This window comes from Castanea sativa, chromosome 1, assembly GCF_040712315.1.
Source record: "Castanea sativa cultivar Marrone di Chiusa Pesio chromosome 1, ASM4071231v1".
Taxonomy (NCBI): Eukaryota; Viridiplantae; Streptophyta; class Magnoliopsida; order Fagales; family Fagaceae; genus Castanea; species Castanea sativa.
In genome coordinates this window covers 32,274,322-32,294,848 of record NC_134013.1, presented here as the reverse complement: position 1 = coordinate 32,294,848, position 20,527 = coordinate 32,274,322, and the positions used below count along the sequence as shown (strand labels likewise).

The 20,527-nt window shown below is 34.0% G+C and overlaps 2 protein-coding genes and 1 non-coding gene across 3 annotated transcripts; 2 read left to right on the top strand and 1 right to left on the bottom strand.

Moving 5' to 3' along the window:
* The first annotated feature begins 1,742 nt into the window (after positions 1-1,742).
* LOC142614137 (uncharacterized) lies at positions 1,743-9,900 on the top strand. Its single transcript, XM_075786684.1, has 7 exons — positions 1,743-2,152; positions 2,987-3,307; positions 5,443-5,595; positions 7,080-7,399; positions 7,920-8,433; positions 8,547-8,579; positions 9,097-9,900. The coding sequence occupies exons 1-7, from the start codon at positions 2,002-2,004 to the stop codon at positions 9,615-9,617; spliced, it is 2,013 nt and encodes a 670-aa protein (XP_075642799.1). The 5' UTR covers positions 1,743-2,001; the 3' UTR covers positions 9,618-9,900.
* Positions 9,901-10,573: 673 nt separating this feature from the next.
* On the top strand, positions 10,574-10,646 carry TRNAA-AGC (transfer RNA alanine (anticodon AGC)). The gene has a single exon. It is a non-coding gene; the product is annotated as a tRNA-Ala (tRNA).
* A 428-nt stretch (positions 10,647-11,074) lies between these two features.
* On the bottom strand, positions 11,075-11,901 carry LOC142639289 (protein LURP-one-related 17). The gene is made up of 2 exons (XM_075813488.1): positions 11,617-11,901; positions 11,075-11,470 (listed from the first exon to the last, which is right to left on the bottom strand). The coding sequence occupies exons 1-2, from the start codon at positions 11,899-11,901 to the stop codon at positions 11,075-11,077; spliced, it is 681 nt and encodes a 226-aa protein (XP_075669603.1).
* Positions 11,902-20,527: the final 8,626 nt, after the last annotated feature.

Genomic DNA, 20,527 nt, shown 5'->3' with positions numbered 1-20,527 from the left:
TACACAGGGTAGTCACGGGTCACATTGTCTGAGAATACACTTGGTACTAGCTTAAGGATTGTAAAACCATTTTCAGCCATAAAACAAAATCTGCATCCCCAATGGGTTTTACCTTTTGAAAACTCCACAAATAAGACATCCTTTTACTACATCAGATCACCCCCACCCCCCACCATTGCCTTGAATAATGGATAATGCTACGTCACACTGATCTAAAGGACAAAACTAGTGCACCGAACACAGAGAAACCGTGTGCTAGAGATTATCAATTCGGTTTTTGTTTTTGTTTTTGTTTTGTGTGTTTTTAAAAAAAAAAAAACTATTAAGGTGTAAAGTCCATAATACTTATCACAATACTATTTTTATTACACACTAGTTACATTTTATTATTTCAACGGTCATGAACAAATTTACAAAACTTTTATCCAACTAAAATTATTACAAATGACATGTTGGATTCTCTAATTAAAGTTAATCATGTGATTTTTTATTTATATTTTTTTTATAGATATTATAGAAAATTTATAACAATAATTGAACTTTATCGTAAGATTAAGATACTAATGACTAATAAACTTTGTTTTTTGAGTGCAAGTGAGATTTGCACCAAGCACTTATTTGATAGCAATAAAATTTATCAATTAAGTTAATCGGGATCAACTAATTATGTGACTTATTGACCAAATGTACAACCATATATCTTATTAATTTATTGGTCAATGAAACCTCCTCAAGTATAATTATGATATCCAAATCACATTATTGAATTTAATTGAAAGATAGTATGTTTAAAACAAGAGAGATTCAGATCCTCTAGATTTACCACCACCCACCCTTGGTGTGGTGGTTACTCCACAAGTATAAATGCTTGTAGGGTGTGGGGGGTAAGGGCTGTGGTTCAAGTCTTTAGGAGGGAGTTTCACACACATATACACTTAGATTAGGCTATAATAGAAATTCTATCTTGTATATATAAAAAAAATCCTCTAGATTTCCTATGGTACTCTACCAAATAGATTTATTTAAATCTTAACCACTCTTTAATGATTTAATAGTCTATATTTTGCAATGTCAGCATTCCACTAACAATAATTTTTTTTTTTGAGAATCTCTAACAATAATCTTAATTGTTTTGTTTGCAACATTATTTTATTAGAGAGATGCTACGTCCATAACATTTTCACAACAAATCATAAGTGGTTAATTGTTATTGGTTCAAATTTGAACCCAACACTAACATTACTTTTTTACCCCAATAATATCAATTAGTAACAACTAGCCACTTAAGATTTGTTGTAAAAATCTTGTGAAAATGTTATGAATATATCATTTCTCATTTTATTATTTTAAGAGTATTATTAGTGGAATACTGACATGACAGTATCTAGGCCTTTAAATTATAAAAGAGTGGTTATGATTTAATGAAATTTATTGATAAAGTACCCTAAAAAATCTGAAAGATCTGAATCCAAAAAAAGTGATCGGATTAATTATACTAAAATTTGATACATTTTGCTCACCTTCCGTTCAAGTTCCCTTTCACTTTCATTTCCCTTGTCTTCTAAGTTTGTAACATCCCAACATATATAGGACAACCTTAGTCTTATTATTTAACCTTGTTTAAAAAATAAAAATCCATGTGGATAATGCTGACGCTCATCGCACAGGAATATGCCCTCAAACCCGACGGACTTGTATCCAAACACTCCTCGACTTTTCCCGAAAACTATAAATACTCCTCTTTTCTCCACATTCTGTGCCCTAGAAATCCCCATTTCGCTTTCCAACTAGCCGCAACATGCTTTTCTCACCACCCAAACACCCAATTTTCCCTCACTTTCCCTTACTTTCTTGCTCCCTAAAGCGCGCCTCCGTCGTCTCTTCCCTATGAACCCTCGCCGCCGTTGTAAAAGCCAAAACGGTATCGGATCGGAGCGAAGTGAAGCGATGCTCGGGGTCTTGTAAAATTGGGGAGGGTTCGTGTGGTGTGGTGTGGTGTTGATGGACGCTTTGGAATTGCCTTACCATCCGGTTGAAGTGGCGGCGACAAAGCTCTTGGGATCGGCGGAAGGCTTTGTTCGGCAAAACGATGACGTTTCGGTTCTTGCAAGCCCCACAAACGAACGCTGCAGCTCTCTTCTTAGTCACAAAGGTAATTCTGATATTTTTTTTTTCTTTCATTAACTTTTTAAAATTTAAAATTCTTGTGTTTATTTCAGTTGTTTTGCTAATTTATTCTGGGAATTAGAAATGAAGCTTTATTTTTTTGGGTTCAAAATTTAAAAATTTTTATAGCTTTTTGAAATTTAAAATTTTTGTGGTTATTTCAATTATTTCGCTAATTTGTTATGGGAATTATAATTGAGAAATGAGGATTTCTATAGGTTCAAAATTATATATAAAAAATTGTTAGAGCAGTTAAATTTGAGGTTATATGGTTGAGGCTACTGTTGGTAAATGTTAGCTTAGGAAAATTTTAATTTTTGGGCAAATTTTTGATAAATCACTTTCTTACTTAGTCACACTTTGACAAAATGATAACTTTTGTACTTTGAGAATGATTTACAGTTGGTTGTTAGTTACGGAACCCGCCTCTTGGTTTGCTGACTGTACCTATGTATCTAGGTAAAAAAGGAGTTAGTTACATTCAATTGTTGGATTAAAAGTTTGTAAATTGGAACGGTAACTCTCTGAGTTGATTTGGGATGTCAGATCAAAAAGATATTCCATTTCATATAACATGATGTGTACCATGCCTTCGGCTTCTTTTTTTGGTGTGGAATTTAAGAACTGTTTTGTCTGCTTCTGTACATGTTTTGAGTTTGCATAATTATTAGTTATTCACTTATTTGTCGTGTTGTTGCACACGTGTTTTTTATATAATTGGTATGTCCTGATTTTTCTGTTCGTGAATCATTGGTTTTGGCATCTCTAATTTGCTACTCTATTGCTTGTTCTTATGATCCATGGGATATGGTCATCTCAGATGTTAAAACTTCGGGCAAGGCTTCTGACTCTGCCTCCTGTGATACTGAACTGTATAGGCATGCTAGTCAGCTGCCCAGCTTGCGGGGTGAAGATGTATCTGAGCACCTTTATACTAGGGACAAAAGTCTTTTACGGTATCCTCAGCCTGAAGGCATACAGTTACCACGGAAAGCAGCAAAGTTGTCAAGAAGTGGTAGCGTGTCTTCAAAGAGGCCACGGCTGGTTCAAATGGAAGATTCTATGGGCTTAGCTGGAGTAGATGACCAGAAGGATGTGACTGATAAGCTTGGGTCATGTCCTGCAACGTGCACCTCTCAAGGTAGGGCGGTTTTCTGTTATAATATTTGTTAATCATTTGATGTTAATGTAACTCATCAACTTTAAACTATGGGTACTAGAAAACCGTTAAGGCTCCTTTGAAGCTCTCTTAGTGGGAGTTTGGTAGAGCTGTTTGAAAATGGCCTTTTAGAAAAAAGTTGTAGTTTTAATAATTGCTGAATGAAAATGGGTTGTTTGAAAACCTGAGTGTTTGGTAAAATCTGTTAAAAAGTGCAGTTTGAATCTGAGTGTTTGGGTAGAACCTTCCAAAACTGCTAATTGAGGAATAAAGTTTCAAAAAGGACAAAATATATATTTTTTACTTTTTTAAAGTTTTTTGATGATAATAATAATGGGTAAATCTCAATTTTGGGAAAAAGTAGATGTCAGTTTAGGAAAACAGTTATAAATGCATTGGTAATATTTAAAGCATCTGGGTTTCTTATCAAAAAAGAAGAAAAAAGAGAAAGGGTACCAGGGTTGCCTTTTTTAAATGGAGCCCAATATCCCCATTTCGATCATGTGATTTTTGGGTCAAAAATCGCGGACAACTGGCTGCCAATCGTCCAAATAAGGAAATGCGGTAGAAAGACTTTGTATGCCCTTTACCAGCTGCTTATTAAATTACCACAATTCAATTAATGCAGTTTCCTGCAAGCTAACAATGTTTTTAAAATATAAAATTAATGCTCTTTGTAGATGCCATGAATGCATTATGCCAGCTCGGTTTTTTTTTCTTTTTCCCTTTCAACATACCATATTCTCTTATGCCATTCTGTATGCCTTATTGAGTCATATACATGCAATGTTTGACATCTTCAAATAATAAAACATGTTTGTTATTCTTGTCTCTAGTTACAATAATCTATGTGTATGAGCTCCACAGCCAACTCTCTGCTTGTCAGTTGTCAAGATACCTGAATACATGCAGCAATTCTGCAAAATTAAACACTTCAAACATCCATCCCATGTAAGAGCCAATTTCAAAATTCAGATAAACTTGTTACCTATAAAAACATCCTTTAAACATCTTTTTCTTATCTGCTTCTTCTTCCATTTGCCATTTATTCACAGCTTCAAAAACTTGAAAGAATTTCTCTAATTATTTCAGTGTCATTAAACATCCTTGCTTGTTACTTGTCAATAAAGAAACAAAGACCCTGTGTGCAATTTTGTTAATACCCGGAGGTGATGTAAGTATAACCCCTCTCCCCTCCCTCCTTACCCCAACCCAACCCAATTTAACCACTGCACACACATATACATTTTTAAAAAATAACCTTGGTTTCAAAATAATGAAACCAAATTATGAGGTAAAGTTAAATATATACTAATTTAAGAGTACTACCACCTCATCCACTACTCCCATCGTTTTTTGAGAAGATAAATGTTTTTGGGTAGCTAAAGGAAGAAATCACAAATAATGCAAAGGAAGGTGCACTTCAAAACTATATTATGATCAATTTTTTGATGCCTGAATTGACAAAATTTTAAGATACTGTGTACTTGTGGAAGTGGACCTTGGTAAGTGATTGTAGTTTTAAACCAATTAAAATACAAAAAATTTCCTGTTGAGACAAGGGCAAACATGTGGGAAACTTTTCTTGGGCTACCTTTGTTTCAGCATTGTTCGTTGTTGTGAATAGTCCCATCACATGCTCTTGCAAGAGTGTTTTTGGTTCAATTTTTTTGTTATTCAATAAATACACCAAATGTGGTGTATCAGTGGTCATTTTTCCCCCATTCCGGTCATTGGCTTCACCACCCAATATTATCCCAGGTGATATTTTTTATTACGAACAAAAGATTACACCAGAATCAGATAGATTTCTAAATATATAGATTAGTCATTTTTTTCCTTTGCCTTTGTTTTTATAAGTATATAGTGTTTTTTTTTTTTTTTTTTTTTTTCAGTTAAAAGATACCAGTTGAAAATGACAAATATAGATTAGTTGATTGAGTGATTGTTTGTTGAGAACTGCAAACGATTTATAATCTGATTTTCATATCATAAATAAGATATTGTATGAGATTTATATGCCCTATTGGCTTGATTAGATGTTTGGATTCTTGTTTCAGATTTTTTAGTCTTTTGGCTGATACACATTTTCCTCTTTTCTTTAATATATGATCTAGAGAATACTCAATCGGTGAAACAGAAGAGCAACCTCAACAAGCGAGGTGATAAAAGGGGTTTTAAAGTTCCAGCGAAGATCAAATATGATTCTTTCTCGATGAAGGCGGGTTTGTCGAACTTCAGTTCAGCTGCTGGGGGGAGCAACTTTTTTGGTATGACATTGTCACACACAATAGTGTCATTTTACAATGAAAGCTTTAGCCTCTTTGAAGTGTTATTTTTTTTAATTATTATTTTTATTGCAAATATACAACTTTTATGGCAATTATTATTTTTATTGCAAATATACAACTTTTATTGCAATTATTATTTTTATAGCATCAACTCATACATAACTTCAGATCTCACTAGATTTTGAACTAAAAAAACCAAGTTGGAGTTGATTATTATGATTATATATTTAAATGTTTATATTATTCGCAACTCCTAGCAATTATTTCTTAAACAGTATATTTCTGTTACACTAGGAAAGTTGGGATAAGGAATGACATTATTTGTGAAAAGGTGTAGGTGGCTTCAATTGAGGATAAAATGATGAGAGTTTTTTGAGATTGTTTTTATACAGGTTCAACTGACGCCTTCTAATGCACTACTACAAAAGAGTGATTATGTTAATGTCGGAAGGAGAAGAAGGAAAAAAAAATGGCAAAAATGAAGCGGATTAAATTTATAAGGGAAGACATGATGGTTAAAGATGTAACTAGGGGTCTATAAAAAGAAGAAGAAGATGTAACTAGGGAAATACTCTTATGCCAGTTAGAGTTTAGGATCCATTTGGCCCGTATTAGTTAGGATTAAGGTTTAGTTGAGTTTAGTATCGTATAACATAAGATCTAGGATTCATGGATACTCTATTTTTGCGCACATACCCTTGTCCGTTATGTGTTGTACTAGTATCATACCAGATACCTCAAATGTATGTACCTAGTTTTTTTTTTTTTGAATAAAAAGAAAGCAAATATGTCCAATATATGCCTGTTATATGATTTGGATCTTGTAAGAATTTTCATTTATATTTATATATTGGTTTCAATGTTAAACACTTATCTAGTTATCTTTTATTTACTCTTTTGGATCTTGGTTTGTATTCTAAACATCATTCATAGGCCATGTATTCATTTTATTATTCACTATTACTCTTAAATTGATATATGCTTAACAATATATGAAAAATAAATGCTTAACAATATATTAAAAAAAAAAAAAAATTTAATAAGTTATTAACACATGTATTCCCAACGTATCTTACCCTAGGTTTATCAAGAAATGTTGTATTCCTTTACTCGTACTTGTATCATACTCATACCCATATCTGTACCTGTGCATCTTGGCATAAGATTATGGTCCATCACTTTTATTTTTTTACTTTTCTTTTACTATATCTAGGACTCAGGTATTTAGCTTCCTATATCACCAATTCGTTTTCTATTTTGAGTTTAAAGCCATGATGAGCTAGATTTCATTGGCATAAGTGGTCGTATATTTCTTATTCTTTGTATTAATATGGTCCTTGCCCTGTTGATTGTCTTGGGCAAATTATTTTATAAGCTACCTATTAGGTTGTTTCCTTCTTTTTTTGCTTACCAAATGTAAGCTTTCATGAATGCCATTGATGAATGTTGGGAATTATTCTCAGGGATATATGGTCTGAAGTTAGATACTCAGGACACCACGAAGCTTATGGATGATCCACCCTTGAATGATCTACTAGATGGCACCTACAAGTGCTCTAGTTTAGTTAAAGACAAAGGGAAGCAAGCAGCGAATGTAAATGACGATTTCTTGAATTCAATTAGAAAATCTTTTTCTGCACTGCATCTCTCGAGGCCTGTCCAGTCCCAAAATATTGCAGATATAGATAACTGCTCCAATAAGAAAATGTCCACATGCCTGTCAGGCTCTGTTTCTGGTGATAAAGGAGAGTCCTGCATGGCAGATCTTTGCTCATGTAAAAAGGTTAGTTTACGAGAGAATTTAAGATGCTAGTTCTCAGACCCTGCATAGCATCGTCAGAAGCATTTTTTTTGCAACTGTCAATTAACTAAATTTTTTATTTTTATTTTTATTTTTCACTGAAATGTCATTAAGAAAGTTATCTTCTCTGAATACCAACTCCTGAATCACCAAACCATTGTGAGTTGGTAAAATTGTTGGGAAGCTACCTGACGTGACTATCGACTGTAATTTTCTGAAATTGTGGAGAGTCATTTGACCAGATCTGCTATTAAGAGAAAAGTTCTGTTGGTGGAACTGGATGCAACTCTGGCCACCCACATACATGTGTGAACATGAATGCTGTAATAACTTGGTACATTTGCAACACATTGCACGCAGAATATGAGTGCATCTTGAATGCTGCCTCAACTTCATTAATTAAAATTTGAAGACTAATAACTTTTTTTTTCCTTGATAAATAATATTGAAGAATAATAATTAATAATGCTCTTTTCTCTCTCTTCCTCTCTCGTTCCTCAAGATCCAGGATTCTTGTAGCAAGCCTGAGACTCCTGCTAATCCACTTGATTCGCCATTATATCCACCTAAAGATGTTTTGAAACGTGTGGGGCTTCCTCAACCCAAGGATTTGGAGTCTTTGCTCCTTGATGCGGCCAAGTCTTCTGTATCTTCAAGGAATACATCTGATATACGCTTAGGCAAGCAAATGTCTCGCAGAGTCAGCTTGCCACCTTTTCCATGGTCACATACTTCTAGTGGGCATTGTAGAACTAATTCTGATGCTGTTAAATTGCCTACAACTAGGAGCACATGCCCAGGTAGATGGGTAAGAATAGGGAATGTTTCCAGCTCTCTGAGGATTTCCACTGATTTTTTTACAAACTTGGAGTCATTAAGTTATGATCAGAGCCTAATTCCTTTGGGGCTGAGCTCAGAAAATAAAATTTCCCCATCAATATCAGTTGGTCTTCGTCAGTGTGAGCGTGATTTGTCATCTTCTGCAACATGTTCAAAAGCTTCTCACAATTTTTTAGGTAAGGATTTCATGAATTTATCTTAGACGCTTATCTTTTCTTTCTTTGTTTTTATTATTGTTATTTTTTTCTTCGGGTATTAATTGGGATGTTGCTTTTTCTTGAAAATGCAGATTCTGGAGGCAAGGTGAACAATCAAGGAAATGGTACAATTATAGTTATATAGTAACCTTCTCTTTATTTCTGTTGGCTAGAAATAAGCTCACTACCAATGCATATCCACACAACTGTGTTTGTGGCTGTGTTTGGAGTGGCGGGCTATGCGTGCATGCATACCTGGAGTGAAGGGGGGAAAAAACTGAGTGATGGATATGATGCCAATTGATCTAATCGTTCCAAAGCATTCTGTGGTGGTCACTTGTTTTTATAGTGTGGATTTTTCTTCTGCTTGGCGTATGCTGTCTCGTTAGTGATCTATCTGGTCTAGATTAAGCCTTAAGGCTGATGGTTCCTCTTGATTAAACTGGTCATGTCATGAAATGTGTTTCCAAGATTGGAAAATGAATATTGATAACTGGATGGGCTACTTGTCATCTGGACCCTCAGTGGTGCATACCGTTGTCCACTTATGGAATGTGTAGTAAATGATGACAGTTTTTGCATTTAATGTCTTCATTTTCTTTTGTTATGTCTGATTTTTAGTGTGCTTTCTGTTTGTGACAGCTGGGCAATGTCCAAGGATATTAGCTGCTGCACAAACTCTGTGTGACATGGCATTGGCAACTCTCAAGCGAAATCCAGATGGGATGACAAAGTGGCCAAAGAAGCCTTCACAAAAGGTGATGAAAGCTCGCAAATTGAAATCAAATGAGAAACTTGAAGAAACATTTGCAGCATCAATTCCTGTATTGGGCTCTAACAATCTGGTAAGAAGTGTGGACCAGCTACTGCCCTCAAAGAAGCCTAAGCTCTCCACAATTGAGAACATAAAGGATTTTGATGGTTTCAGTTATCTTAGGAAGGGACCGATAAATTGGTCAACTCCGAGATCAAGCAGATCATCGCCCAGCAAGTCAATGAAGGACTCGGTTGCAGAAACGAGACATTCAACTGCAAGCATTTTAAAGCAATCATGTATGATGCCCCCACCTGCAAGAGTTTTTGACAAGGCTTGCACCAGTCAACAGAAAGCAAGAAAATTATTGCCCATGGATTGGAACAGGGGAAGGGACGGGCTTGACTGATCCAAATGGCTTTGCACAGAAGTATGTTCCTTCTGAGGATTGTTATTTATTAATGACACAGTTTGGTCTTTGGCCAAACTGATTGGTTTGTATATATTATGTTGTAGGTGGAAAGGAATTGTTGTAGGGGTTCATGCTCTAGCTGGATTGTTGTAAGGGTTCACCTGTATGGGTAACCGGGGTTCCAGTGTTGTAACAGTAAAGCAGTTGTAGACAGCAGGTTATTCTTTGCCTTCTGTAGAGCATTTCATGAGGCAATAGAAAATTTACATCTTTCAAAATACTTAGATTTGCTTCAATCATTTTACATTCTACCGAGAACGTGACAGACTCGAGTAAGCGTTTGCAAAACCGTAACGTGTTTGTTCAAGTAACCTTAACAAATGTCTCAAACGTTGAAAGAACAGTTTCACTTATCATTAAATACTTACACTAGTGTTCTCATTAACATGCTACTTTTCTAAGGACGGTCTGAGGAATGAAGATATTGCTGGAGCTATTCATGACCTCCATTTTCGAACAATTCCAAAGACTCGAAAATCACTACTGAGTACTGAAATGAGAAATGAAGCTGTCTATTCTCCAGAAAAAATCAAGTGAGATTAAAAAAGGGAAAAAAAAAAAGAAAAAAAGAAAAAACCCGAGTTTGTAGGCACTATTATATTTGGTAGAGAAATGATATGTCCACAACATTTTTACAACAAATCCTAAGTGGCAAGTTGTTACTGGTTGTTATTGTTAGGACAAAAAAGTAATCTTAGTGTTAGATTCAAATTTGAACCTATAACAACTAACCACCTATAATTTGTTGTAAAATTATTGTAAAAATGTTGTGGACATAGCACCTCTCTGTATTTGGTAACGTACCCTCCCGGAATCTCTTCTCTGAAATTTGCTTTTACTTTTATATTTGGTGAATTAGTTTTATTTGTAATTTGAAACTAGTAAGACATGTAGGGGATGTAGCTCAGATGGTAGAGCGCTCGCTTAGCATGCGAGAGGTACGGGGATCGATACCCCGCATCTCCACTTTTTTTGCAACCCTCTTTCTTTTTTCCCTCTCTTTTCCTTAGTGCATAAAGATATTTTCTGTAGAGAGAGAATATGATATCTCTTGCGTATGTATGTTCTCTTTATCCAGCATATGTTCTCTTTATCCAGCAAATGATTTGCCCATTCCTTTTTTGTGTCCTTTAAAAAGTTATTTTTCCCAGTAAACACCAATTGAAATTCTCTTCCTTACATCTGACTCAAATAAAGGAAAAAAAGAAAGAAAAAGAATCCATCCTTGCTCAGGTTCCTTTTTTTCAATGTGCTAGGCTTTTGCTACAAAGAGTGTACACCTCTTGATTCATGACATAGCATGGGATTTGTATCCCTTTCAGATCTCAACAAGTTACTAATTAAAATTCATCTTATCAAATATACATACACACTTTATGAAAAATAGAGAGAATCTAGGAACACATTTGATCCAAAAGTAAAACTAAAGCCATAGCGAATCCAGGATCAAAGCCAGGTCGCACGACTAAAACAAAAACCTCGTGCCCAAATGATACTCCTCCCTTACTCGCTTCCTTCCTCTTGATCTCAGCCACTACCTTCCTTGACTCATCTAACACTTTGCATGATCTATGAGCATATGAACCTTCAATCACGTATGCATATCCTTTATTTGAGCTCCCTCGAAATACATGTGCAAGTACATTCGGATTGGAATGTAAAATGTTAACGTGTTTCCTTACGGAACAAATCGGCTTCTTTGATGATTTAGTACTACTTGTACTTGTTCTACAATGGTGATCACCAGCTTCCCCTTCATATACAAACCAGCTATCTACCAGTCTAAGTGTCTGCCAAATATCACAATCAAAATCAACCCAGTTGAACACATAGATATATGCAATTGTGTACGTTTTTATTTTGTGTCAATATATATCACTCTATATAAGACCAAAATGATCGAGAGAAGTATATATAATATGATATTATTATTCACCTTACAACGACGCATTGTGTGGACGGGTATTCCAGAGCCATCCATGAGAGTGATTTCCTCGGGTCGTCCGCTATAATTATCGACCCGATACACTAAATTTCCACCGGAATTGATCACTGTAAATCCATTACAACTAATTACAAGTGACTTTCTCCACACTGTTAGTGATGAGGGACATGCAGTAGCTTCATGATATTGATCATCAGTCTTATGCTCCACCAGCTGGTCATGATGTTCTTCATGAACTGTCCTTGACATTGATTTTAAGAAACGAGTCATCTTCATCTCTGTCTCTAAGGATTTTGAATCTTGGGGTGGTTGAAGGAATAGATATTTATAAGGTTAGTAGAGTCTTGGTGTTGGTAATCGTAGTATGATTCTTGGAAGGGTGATTTGCTTACGGAGGCTTTAATGACGCATGACACGTGCACCGACAGCAACATTAAAATGGCCTCGCTAGCTGTATATTAACCATTACTATGAATTTTGTATGGAATGGCTTAGTTAACGGGTATAAATCACTTTTTATTCTATGTTGTTCCAAATTTTGGTCTATTCCGTTTTATTCTACCTGTTTACTCCGTTCCACTATATTTCACTTGGTATGGTGATTTCGGTTAGTATGTAAACAAATTATTATTTTTTTCCTAAACCTATTTTTTTAAAATTACTTCATTTTTTTGGGAAATTTTTATTGCTTCACTTACATGTGGAATTTTATTATTATTTTCCTTTAATAATATGTTTTTATTTTAGTTTACTTTATTCATTTATGACATGATTTTTTTCTTGGTTAATATACTCATATATGATATGTTATATACATATATAGGTAATTATTGAATACTTTCGAAGTATCATAAATGCATACTATCTCATCTCATATAATTGTAGATTCCACTAATTAAATTCATGGTGGGACTCACAATTCACGTGAGAAGGGAGAGTACACATTTATGATACTCACAAAGTACTATTTAATAATTTTCCTACATAGGTAATTATTGAGTACTCCCAAAGTATCATAACTGTGTACCATAAATGAAGATATTAAGTTTTGTATATTATTTACTTTTGAATTAATAATTTAATATGATATAATATCATGTGATGTAGACTTAGGTGTGCACAGGTTTATATATATATAACTTTAGTGATAACCCCGAAACAATACACTAAAATAAATTGGTATTGAAATATTTCGTTTGAATGGGCAAACTAAAATAGGTCCAAAACAGTATTTAGAACATCTATTAATTATTAATGTAAAATGATTCGTGCTATATAATGATTAGTATATTTTTTTCCTCCCTTTTTTTTGGATATATATATATATATGTTGTTTTGGACCTATTTTAGTGGTCCTATTTTGTAGAAAAAAAAATTGTGTAGGGTTGCATTTATATATATATATATATAATTTTTATTTTGAAAATCTAATTTATAAGTGAATAAATTAATTTGAAAATTAATAGGAGAATGATCCTATTTTTTAGGCAATGTTTTAGTAGGAATTAGAGTTACATTTTTATCAGTTTTATCTCTACTTAAGCATAGGGGTATAGAGACATTTTTGAACTAAAAAAATGAGGAATCCAAACAGGGGAAACCTCTTAAATAATAGTATATATATATACACACACACAAGATAAAAATTCAATTTTAAAATAATCTAAGTGTATATGTGTGTAAAACTTCCTTCTAGAGACTTGAATCCCGACTTTTGCCCCTCACTCCCCACAAACACTTATACTTGTGGAGTGACCATCGTACCAAGGGTGTGCGGGGTTATATATATATATATATATATATATTGATGAGTATCTAAAAGTATCTTGTTGGGTCTATTTTAATGAAAATTTTATGAGGTCTTTAATGATATACGTACACTTCACAAATTATGATTGGTCCTTAAGAGAATATTGTTGTAGCCCATGCCTTTAGTACTACGTTGCCTTACGCAATTGGCCTTTTAGTTAGAGATATCAATTTGATGAGACTTAGGCATTTAATTTGACTGGCATAAAATTCTAACTTGGGCTGTAAACCCATGGCTAATAGTCAAAGATTACGGGGGTGAGCCAATTTTGGTATCTAAAAACGGACAGCCTTACCTAAATCACCGTTGCTGGTTTTCAAGAGACACTAATGGGATTGAGGTTTTTGTGAGGGTGAACTAATGGGTTTAAGTTAATAATATAATTGGTCTTATTAATCTTAGAATTCACATAATTAATTAGCGTTGGAAAAGGTGACACGTGCAAGATTGCATAGATAGTTTTCAAGATTCCAAATCTTCTCTTCTTTTGAGCTTAAGTTAGGTTTGTATTTGTTTATTGGTGGCATTAGGGAAAGATCCAAAAAGAGAACAATTATAGTAAGTTAGGCGAAAATGGGCTTTTGCCTTTTTCGTGCAAAAAACAATTAGCGTTTTGCTCCCTTTCTCAAAATAATCAGGAAAATGCCCCTCTTTCGAAACTTGATTTTCTTAAAATCGAGTTAAAAATTTCTTTTTTTTTAGAGCGCTATAGTAGCGTTTTAAGGAGCCTATAGTGACGTTTTAAGGACCTATAGTGACATTTTGGAACTCGAGCTTCATGAACTCGAGTTCCATGCAAGTTTTTTTTTTAACCTATAACTCAAGTTCAAGGAGCTCGAGTTCCAAAATGCCACTATAGGCTCCTTAAACGTCACTATAGACTCCTTAAAACGCCACTATAGGGCTTAACTCGATTTTGAGAAAATCGAGTTTCAAAAGAGGGGCATTTCTCTACTTAGTTTGGGAAAGGAGACAACACGCTAATTTTTTTGCGTGAATAGGGCATTTGCCCATTTTGGCCTAGTAAGTTAAGAAACAGGGGAGGATGGTGAAATCCAAGAATATTTGTACTTATTTCCGTCTCAATCTATGAAGATTTCATTATGTTTTTCCTAGATAAGCTCAGAAATTTTTGTTGTAAACAAACAAAGTTAAAAAAAATAAGATTGTCTAAAGCTTAAGAAATGTTACCATCGCACCTTTGGCGCAAATGTTATTTTACAAGTATAAGTTCTTGTGGGTTGTGAGGGGCGTTGGTAAGGGTTGAGATTTAAGTCTTTAGAAATGAATTTCATACACACATATACACTTAGAGTCCGTTTGGATAGAACTTATTTTGCTGAAACTGAAAACTGAAAACACTGTAGTAAAATAATTTTTAAATGTGTGAATAATGCCGTGAGACCCATTTTTAATGAAAAAGTTGCTGAAAAGTAAAATTTGTGGGACCTGTGAACAGTGCATCCGTGCACTGTTCATTGCTGAAAAGTCAAAACATGCGGCTGGGTAAAAAAAAAAAAGAAAAAAAAGGAAAAAACGTGGACGTGGACGTGCAAACGCGCAATCCAAATGCCCTCTTAGATTATGTTAGAATAGAATTTCTATATTGTATAAAAAAAAAAGCTTAAGAAATGTTTTTATTTTATTTTATTTGAGAAACAAATACACACAAGGGAGAGAGAATACAGTTTTAAGTTTTAACACAAATGCACATCCAAACTCCACTAAAAAGTTATGATAACAATCTGTCCCTAATTGCTACATGAATATAAAGAAAGTAAAATAATAAATATCTCTAAGCAAAATTTTTCTCTCCTTTGAAAAGTGAAAACATTCCATTTGTTTGAAGAATTCTTAAAAGGAGTTCAGCACTAATCCTTTTATGCAACTAACCTAATGCTTTAATATTATTATTATCATTTGGAAGGCTAACCTAATCCTAATGCATTATTGTTAATCGTGATTAGTCCACTCATAACAAGATTTCCTCATGTATGTACTCCCTATACACATATTTTGAATGGAGCACAAGACCGGTAGGTATCAGTGTATCACATAAGTGAACCAATCATAGCCAAACTAATGTCCCTTTAAAAAGGACATTGTTATGTATGATAATTTAAAGAGTCAAAGACATCTGAAAACAATCAATTTTGTCTTTTAAAATTTTGAAAATAATAAGATTCACTCATAATAATATCCATTGCGCAAAATGTGTTTGTCACCTCTTAAAAAGAGGCATGATTCATTAAAATGAAATAGACATTTCGTTGAAGATGTGATGGTTACCTGCATTCATGAATACGGTCTTTCACTCATGCAAGTCATTCATGAACATTTCAAATGTTGAGCTACTTCAAAATGATTGCATATACATCAATATTTCTCGCCATACAATATGATTTAAATTATGTAATTAGGTTGAGAAATGAACTTGTACCTAAAAATAGTCACACTAACAAGCCCCCCAAAAAAAAAGGAAAACGAAATTTAAGAAGCATTGTCACCAGTTCTTTGAAAAAATATTTTAGAGAAAAAAAAAAAAACCTCTCTACGAGCCAAAGAGCAGGATTATTAGTCATTTTCTGGTCGAACGCGTCTTTCGTGTTACCGTTTAGACCTTAGAGAGAGAGATATCCATGTCGTCTTTATAATTGGAATATTGGATAAGTTTGACGGACCGACCATGCATATTAAATCGTATAAGGTGTTATACCAATGATAATGATGGTCGTTTTAAATGAGTTTAGGGAATTTCTTCTAAATTATAAGAAGATAATTTAAAAACAGAATAAGTTATAATTGGAGATGGGTTCAAGTTACACCTAGTGTAACTTTAAACTCTAAAGAGTTGTACATTTTTTTAAACCATTGGATTTAAGTAGATCCAACGGTAAAAAAAAAAAAAAACCTCATTAATGCTAATATTCTGATTAGGATCTCATTAATTATCCCTCATTTATTATATTTTATATCTATTTCTTTCTCCTCCACCGTTGTTCCACCTCCATGGATAGATTGCAGGCAGAAGAAGGAAAAAATAATAATAAAAAAATAACTGTGGAACACTGACATTAGAGGTACGAACCTAAATTGGGTCATTGGGCCAGGCACATTGCTATGTGCAATTGCAAAATTGTGGCAAAATTTAATATGGGCTCGTAGAGCCACATATAAAGGGGCTGACCCTATGATACAAGAAAAATAAACTCTCTCCCCGGTATTCCCTCCAGCAAAATAATCCTTTCAAATCAAACGGAAGCCTGAAACTTGCTAGCATTTAATCAATACTCAAAACTCAAAAGCATTTGCTTGATATTTCCCTGTTAAATGAAATGATTCGATCAATCGTGAATTTAATAATTTTACCCATTATTATCTAAACAAAATAAGCCACTTTTTCCCAATAACTTGTCCCCCAGGTGCTCTAAGCCATTTTACAAACGGCAAGACAGCTAAGGAGAACTTTGGATATAGCCAATTTCAGTTTTATTTCTTCTCCAACTTATTTGGCTTATCGCCCATTGTCTTTACAACTCATCATACATAGAAAGAAAGAAGGACAGGATAAAAAGTTTATAGTAGTTTAGGTCGGCCAAAAGTTTCGTCAAACAATCTCAAAAAATCTCGTCACAAAAGAAACTCAAACTCAACTATGCCTTAATCTCATTTGGTTGGATCTGCTACGTGAACTTCTTTGTTTTCATTTAGCTCTTTTAAAGGTTATATATATGCTCATGGTGTTCATAACAAAAGCTAAAGTCTAATTGCAATTTTTCTTGAATTATTTCCCTATGGCAGTGGAGGTGGAAGAGTGATGGAGGAGAAAGAGAGAGGAGTGAGAAATGTATACCTATTTTTGGGTTTAGAGATAAGTATAGAATATTATATATAAGGGATAATAAATGAGATCCTAATCAAAATATTAGCATTAATAAGAGCATTTTTTTGACCGTTAGATTTACTTAAGTCCAATGGTTTAAAAAATGTGTAACTCTTTAGGCCTCGTTTGGGAGGAGGGAATGGAATGGAATGAAAATAATAATTTTAGAATTTCTTCACTTTCCTTGTTTGGGAGTTTTAATGGAGGGAATGGAAAGTCTATTCCCTTATTTGGGAGTTTAAGTGGGAGGGAATGAAATGGGTAGGAGGGAACACTCATTCCTCTTTATTCCCTTAAAACCTCAAATTTTCATTCCCCCTGAAATTGGGAGGAATGAGAGGAAATGAAATTAGATTTAATGAATTTTTTACTATAACTTCCAAAATACTCCTATATATTCAACTCTTTATTTTAAAATAAGGGTCTAATAATAATATTGTCATAAAATGATTCCATTTCATTCCCTTCATGTTACTCCCAAACAAGATTACTTACATTCCATTTATTTTTATTCCTTTCCATTCCTTTATTTTGAAACATCTAATCAAGCTTACTTAATTCTATTCCATTCCATTCTTTTCCCTTACTTAAATCCACTCCAATCCATTCCATTCCATTCCATTTCCTTATTATCATTCCATTCCATTCCCTTATGAACTCCCAAATGAAGCCTTAGAGTTATACTAGGTGTAACTTGAATCCATCTCTTATAATTGAATGGTGCCTATAAAAGTCTATATAGCCTTACACTCTTTTTGTTCGTATTATTTCTAGATTGAAGTGAGTGAAAGAGATATGCTTAGTTGTTGTCGGCTTTCTTTCTTTTTTTATTTTCAAGGGAAATGTTAGTGGATGTCCAATCCATAGGGCATTAGTTGACAATTTATTTAAAGAAATGTTTTATGGAAAAAGAAAAAGAAAACAATTAATATTTTGACTACTTTTTTTATTTCTCATAAAAGTGGTGTCAAAACATTTCTAAAATGAATTGTTAACCATTGCCTTAAGGGCTCTCGTTAGCATAATCCTATTTTCAATTTCCTTTTTAACTTACCATAAGTGTTAGGGTGATTTTGATTGAAAAAAAAAAAAAGTGTTAGGACGATTTAGGTTCTCTATGACTATGAGAGATCTATATAATATGTATGAGGTATAAGGGTTTGATAAATTACTTTACTTAAATTTATGAAATAGTTGGCAAAAAGTATTGTAACTTTCTTTGATTTTTTTTTTCGAGAAGGAAAAGTATTTTAACGTAATTGATATTTTATGGTCTTTCTAAATAAAATGCCTAAGATTTAAATTATCTATACCTTATTGTTATTATTAAATTATTAAAAAAATCATATTAAATAGTTTAAATTACAACTAATTTTTTTTTTTAAATTACAACAACGCTTTACCATTATAGACAAAAAAAATGCATTTAATTAATCATATAACTCATTTATTGATAATAAAATTCAATTTCCCATTAACAACCTATTAATTAATTATATACAGATATATCAAAAATATAGGTACATCATTTTTTTAAAAAAAAATTATCAATTATTGAGCGAGAAACAGATTATCTTTTAGAGAAAAAAAAAGAGTAAAAAACAGCTCAAAATTAACAAGAAATTGTTTTATATATGCATAAACTACCAAGTTCATAGTTTAATAAACACTGTCCATTCCTTGGAGTTGGAAATTGTGGTCATAGTTGAAGTGTTTTTTGGCAAGGAACGAGATATGGGTGTGAACCGGTGGCTAATAAGACTTTGCAATGTTAACATTTTTTTTTTTTCGGTAAAGAGGAAATTTCATTAACAAAAACTAAAGAGAAATAGCAGATTCAGGGATAGCCCTGTTACAATGCATTCCATCCTTGTCCGAGGCAATAAACTCTAAAAGATCCACAGGAGGATCTTGATACAAAATGAAACTACAATCTTGAAGTGCACCTTTCCTAGCTAAGAAATCAGCACAAAAATTTGCCTCACGATAGCAATGCCCGATCCGGACTTGGGCAAGCTGGGAAATTAGCTGCCTGCAGTCATCCACAATAGGCATAACAAACTGGTTGTATAAGAAGAATTACTAAGAACATCCACAACAACTTTCACATCAATTTGAATATCAACAGCAGGTAAATGCATGATATAAGAGAGGGTAAGGCCGTCTCGGAGAGCCCAAAGCTCCGCTATAAAACTTGTGGTGACCCCAATGCCTCTAGAGAATCCTCCAAGCCAATCTCCACGATCAATCCAGATGATACCACCACAGCCAGCTCTATCTGGGTTTCCTAAGGCTGAACCATCAATATTTAGACGAGCCTAGCCAAGCGGAGGTTTCTCCCATCTGATCTAGATCATCTTCTACCCAAGACTCTAGGATTCAGCACGCAATGCAGAAATTTCGACGCCTAAAACACAGCTTCACTGTGAACACCAGTCCGAGAATTTTGGCCTCTAAACACAACATTGTTTCTTTGTTTCCACAGCAACCAAATGACAAAAGGAAAAAGGATTCTCCAAGATGGTTGGTTGTTCACTCTGCAGCTATTAACTTTGCAGTTCTTTTCAAGCCAATTGTGAAGACTATCCTCAAAGAAGCTGCTGTTAGGCCGAATACCCAGGCTGGTCCAAGTTGCTTTGGCCATCTCACAATCCCTAAGTCTATGGATAATTGTTTCAACTTCCCTTTGACAAATAAAGCATCTATCCAACTCACTAAGATGCCTTTTGACAAGGCATTCTTCCATACCAATGCTATTGTGCAAGCATTGCCACATGAAAGTTTTAATACGAGGTAAGGTATTCACTTTCCACACCTAAGACCTCATGAACTCCTTTTCCTCCTTGCTGCATCTAATGGCTATTGTATAGGAGGATTTAAGCTCAAAATCTCCTCAATTATCACCATTCCAAATCAGCCTATCTTCCTCAAGTGATGCTCTCAAGGAAGAGGGCATGATATTAATTTCCATAAGAATATCATTTCGAATTTGGATAGAGATTTTTGACCAATCCCATCCATGAGGACCAAAAGCATCTTTAACTTGGAGCCTCTCTTCTTCTTCGGAAAGTGGACCTTGGATTAAAGTTCTTAAAGGGGCCTTTGCAATCCAATTGTCATACCAAAGGCTCAAGTTACTATTTTTCCCTGGAATCCATCAGGTGCCTTTATTGAAAACCTCACTACCCTTTTGAATTGATTGCCACACT

Excerpts from the sequence above, each read along its gene's own strand:
- LOC142614137 (XM_075786684.1), top strand. The coding sequence starts at position 2,002 with ATGGACGCTTTGGAATTGCCTTACCATCCGGTTGAAGTGGCGGCGACA. Across the intron at positions 5,596-7,079 it reads TGGGGGGAGCAACTTTTTTG|GGATATATGGTCTGAAGTTA; the intron begins GTATGACATTGT and ends AATTATTCTCAG. Across the intron at positions 8,434-8,546 it reads AGCTTCTCACAATTTTTTAG|ATTCTGGAGGCAAGGTGAAC; the intron begins GTAAGGATTTCA and ends TTGAAAATGCAG.
- LOC142639289 (XM_075813488.1), bottom strand. The coding sequence starts at position 11,901 with ATGAAGATGACTCGTTTCTTAAAATCAATGTCAAGGACAGTTCATGAA. Across the intron at positions 11,471-11,616 it reads ACACAATGCGTCGTTGTAAG|ACACTTAGACTGGTAGATAG; the intron begins GTGAATAATAAT and ends GATATTTGGCAG.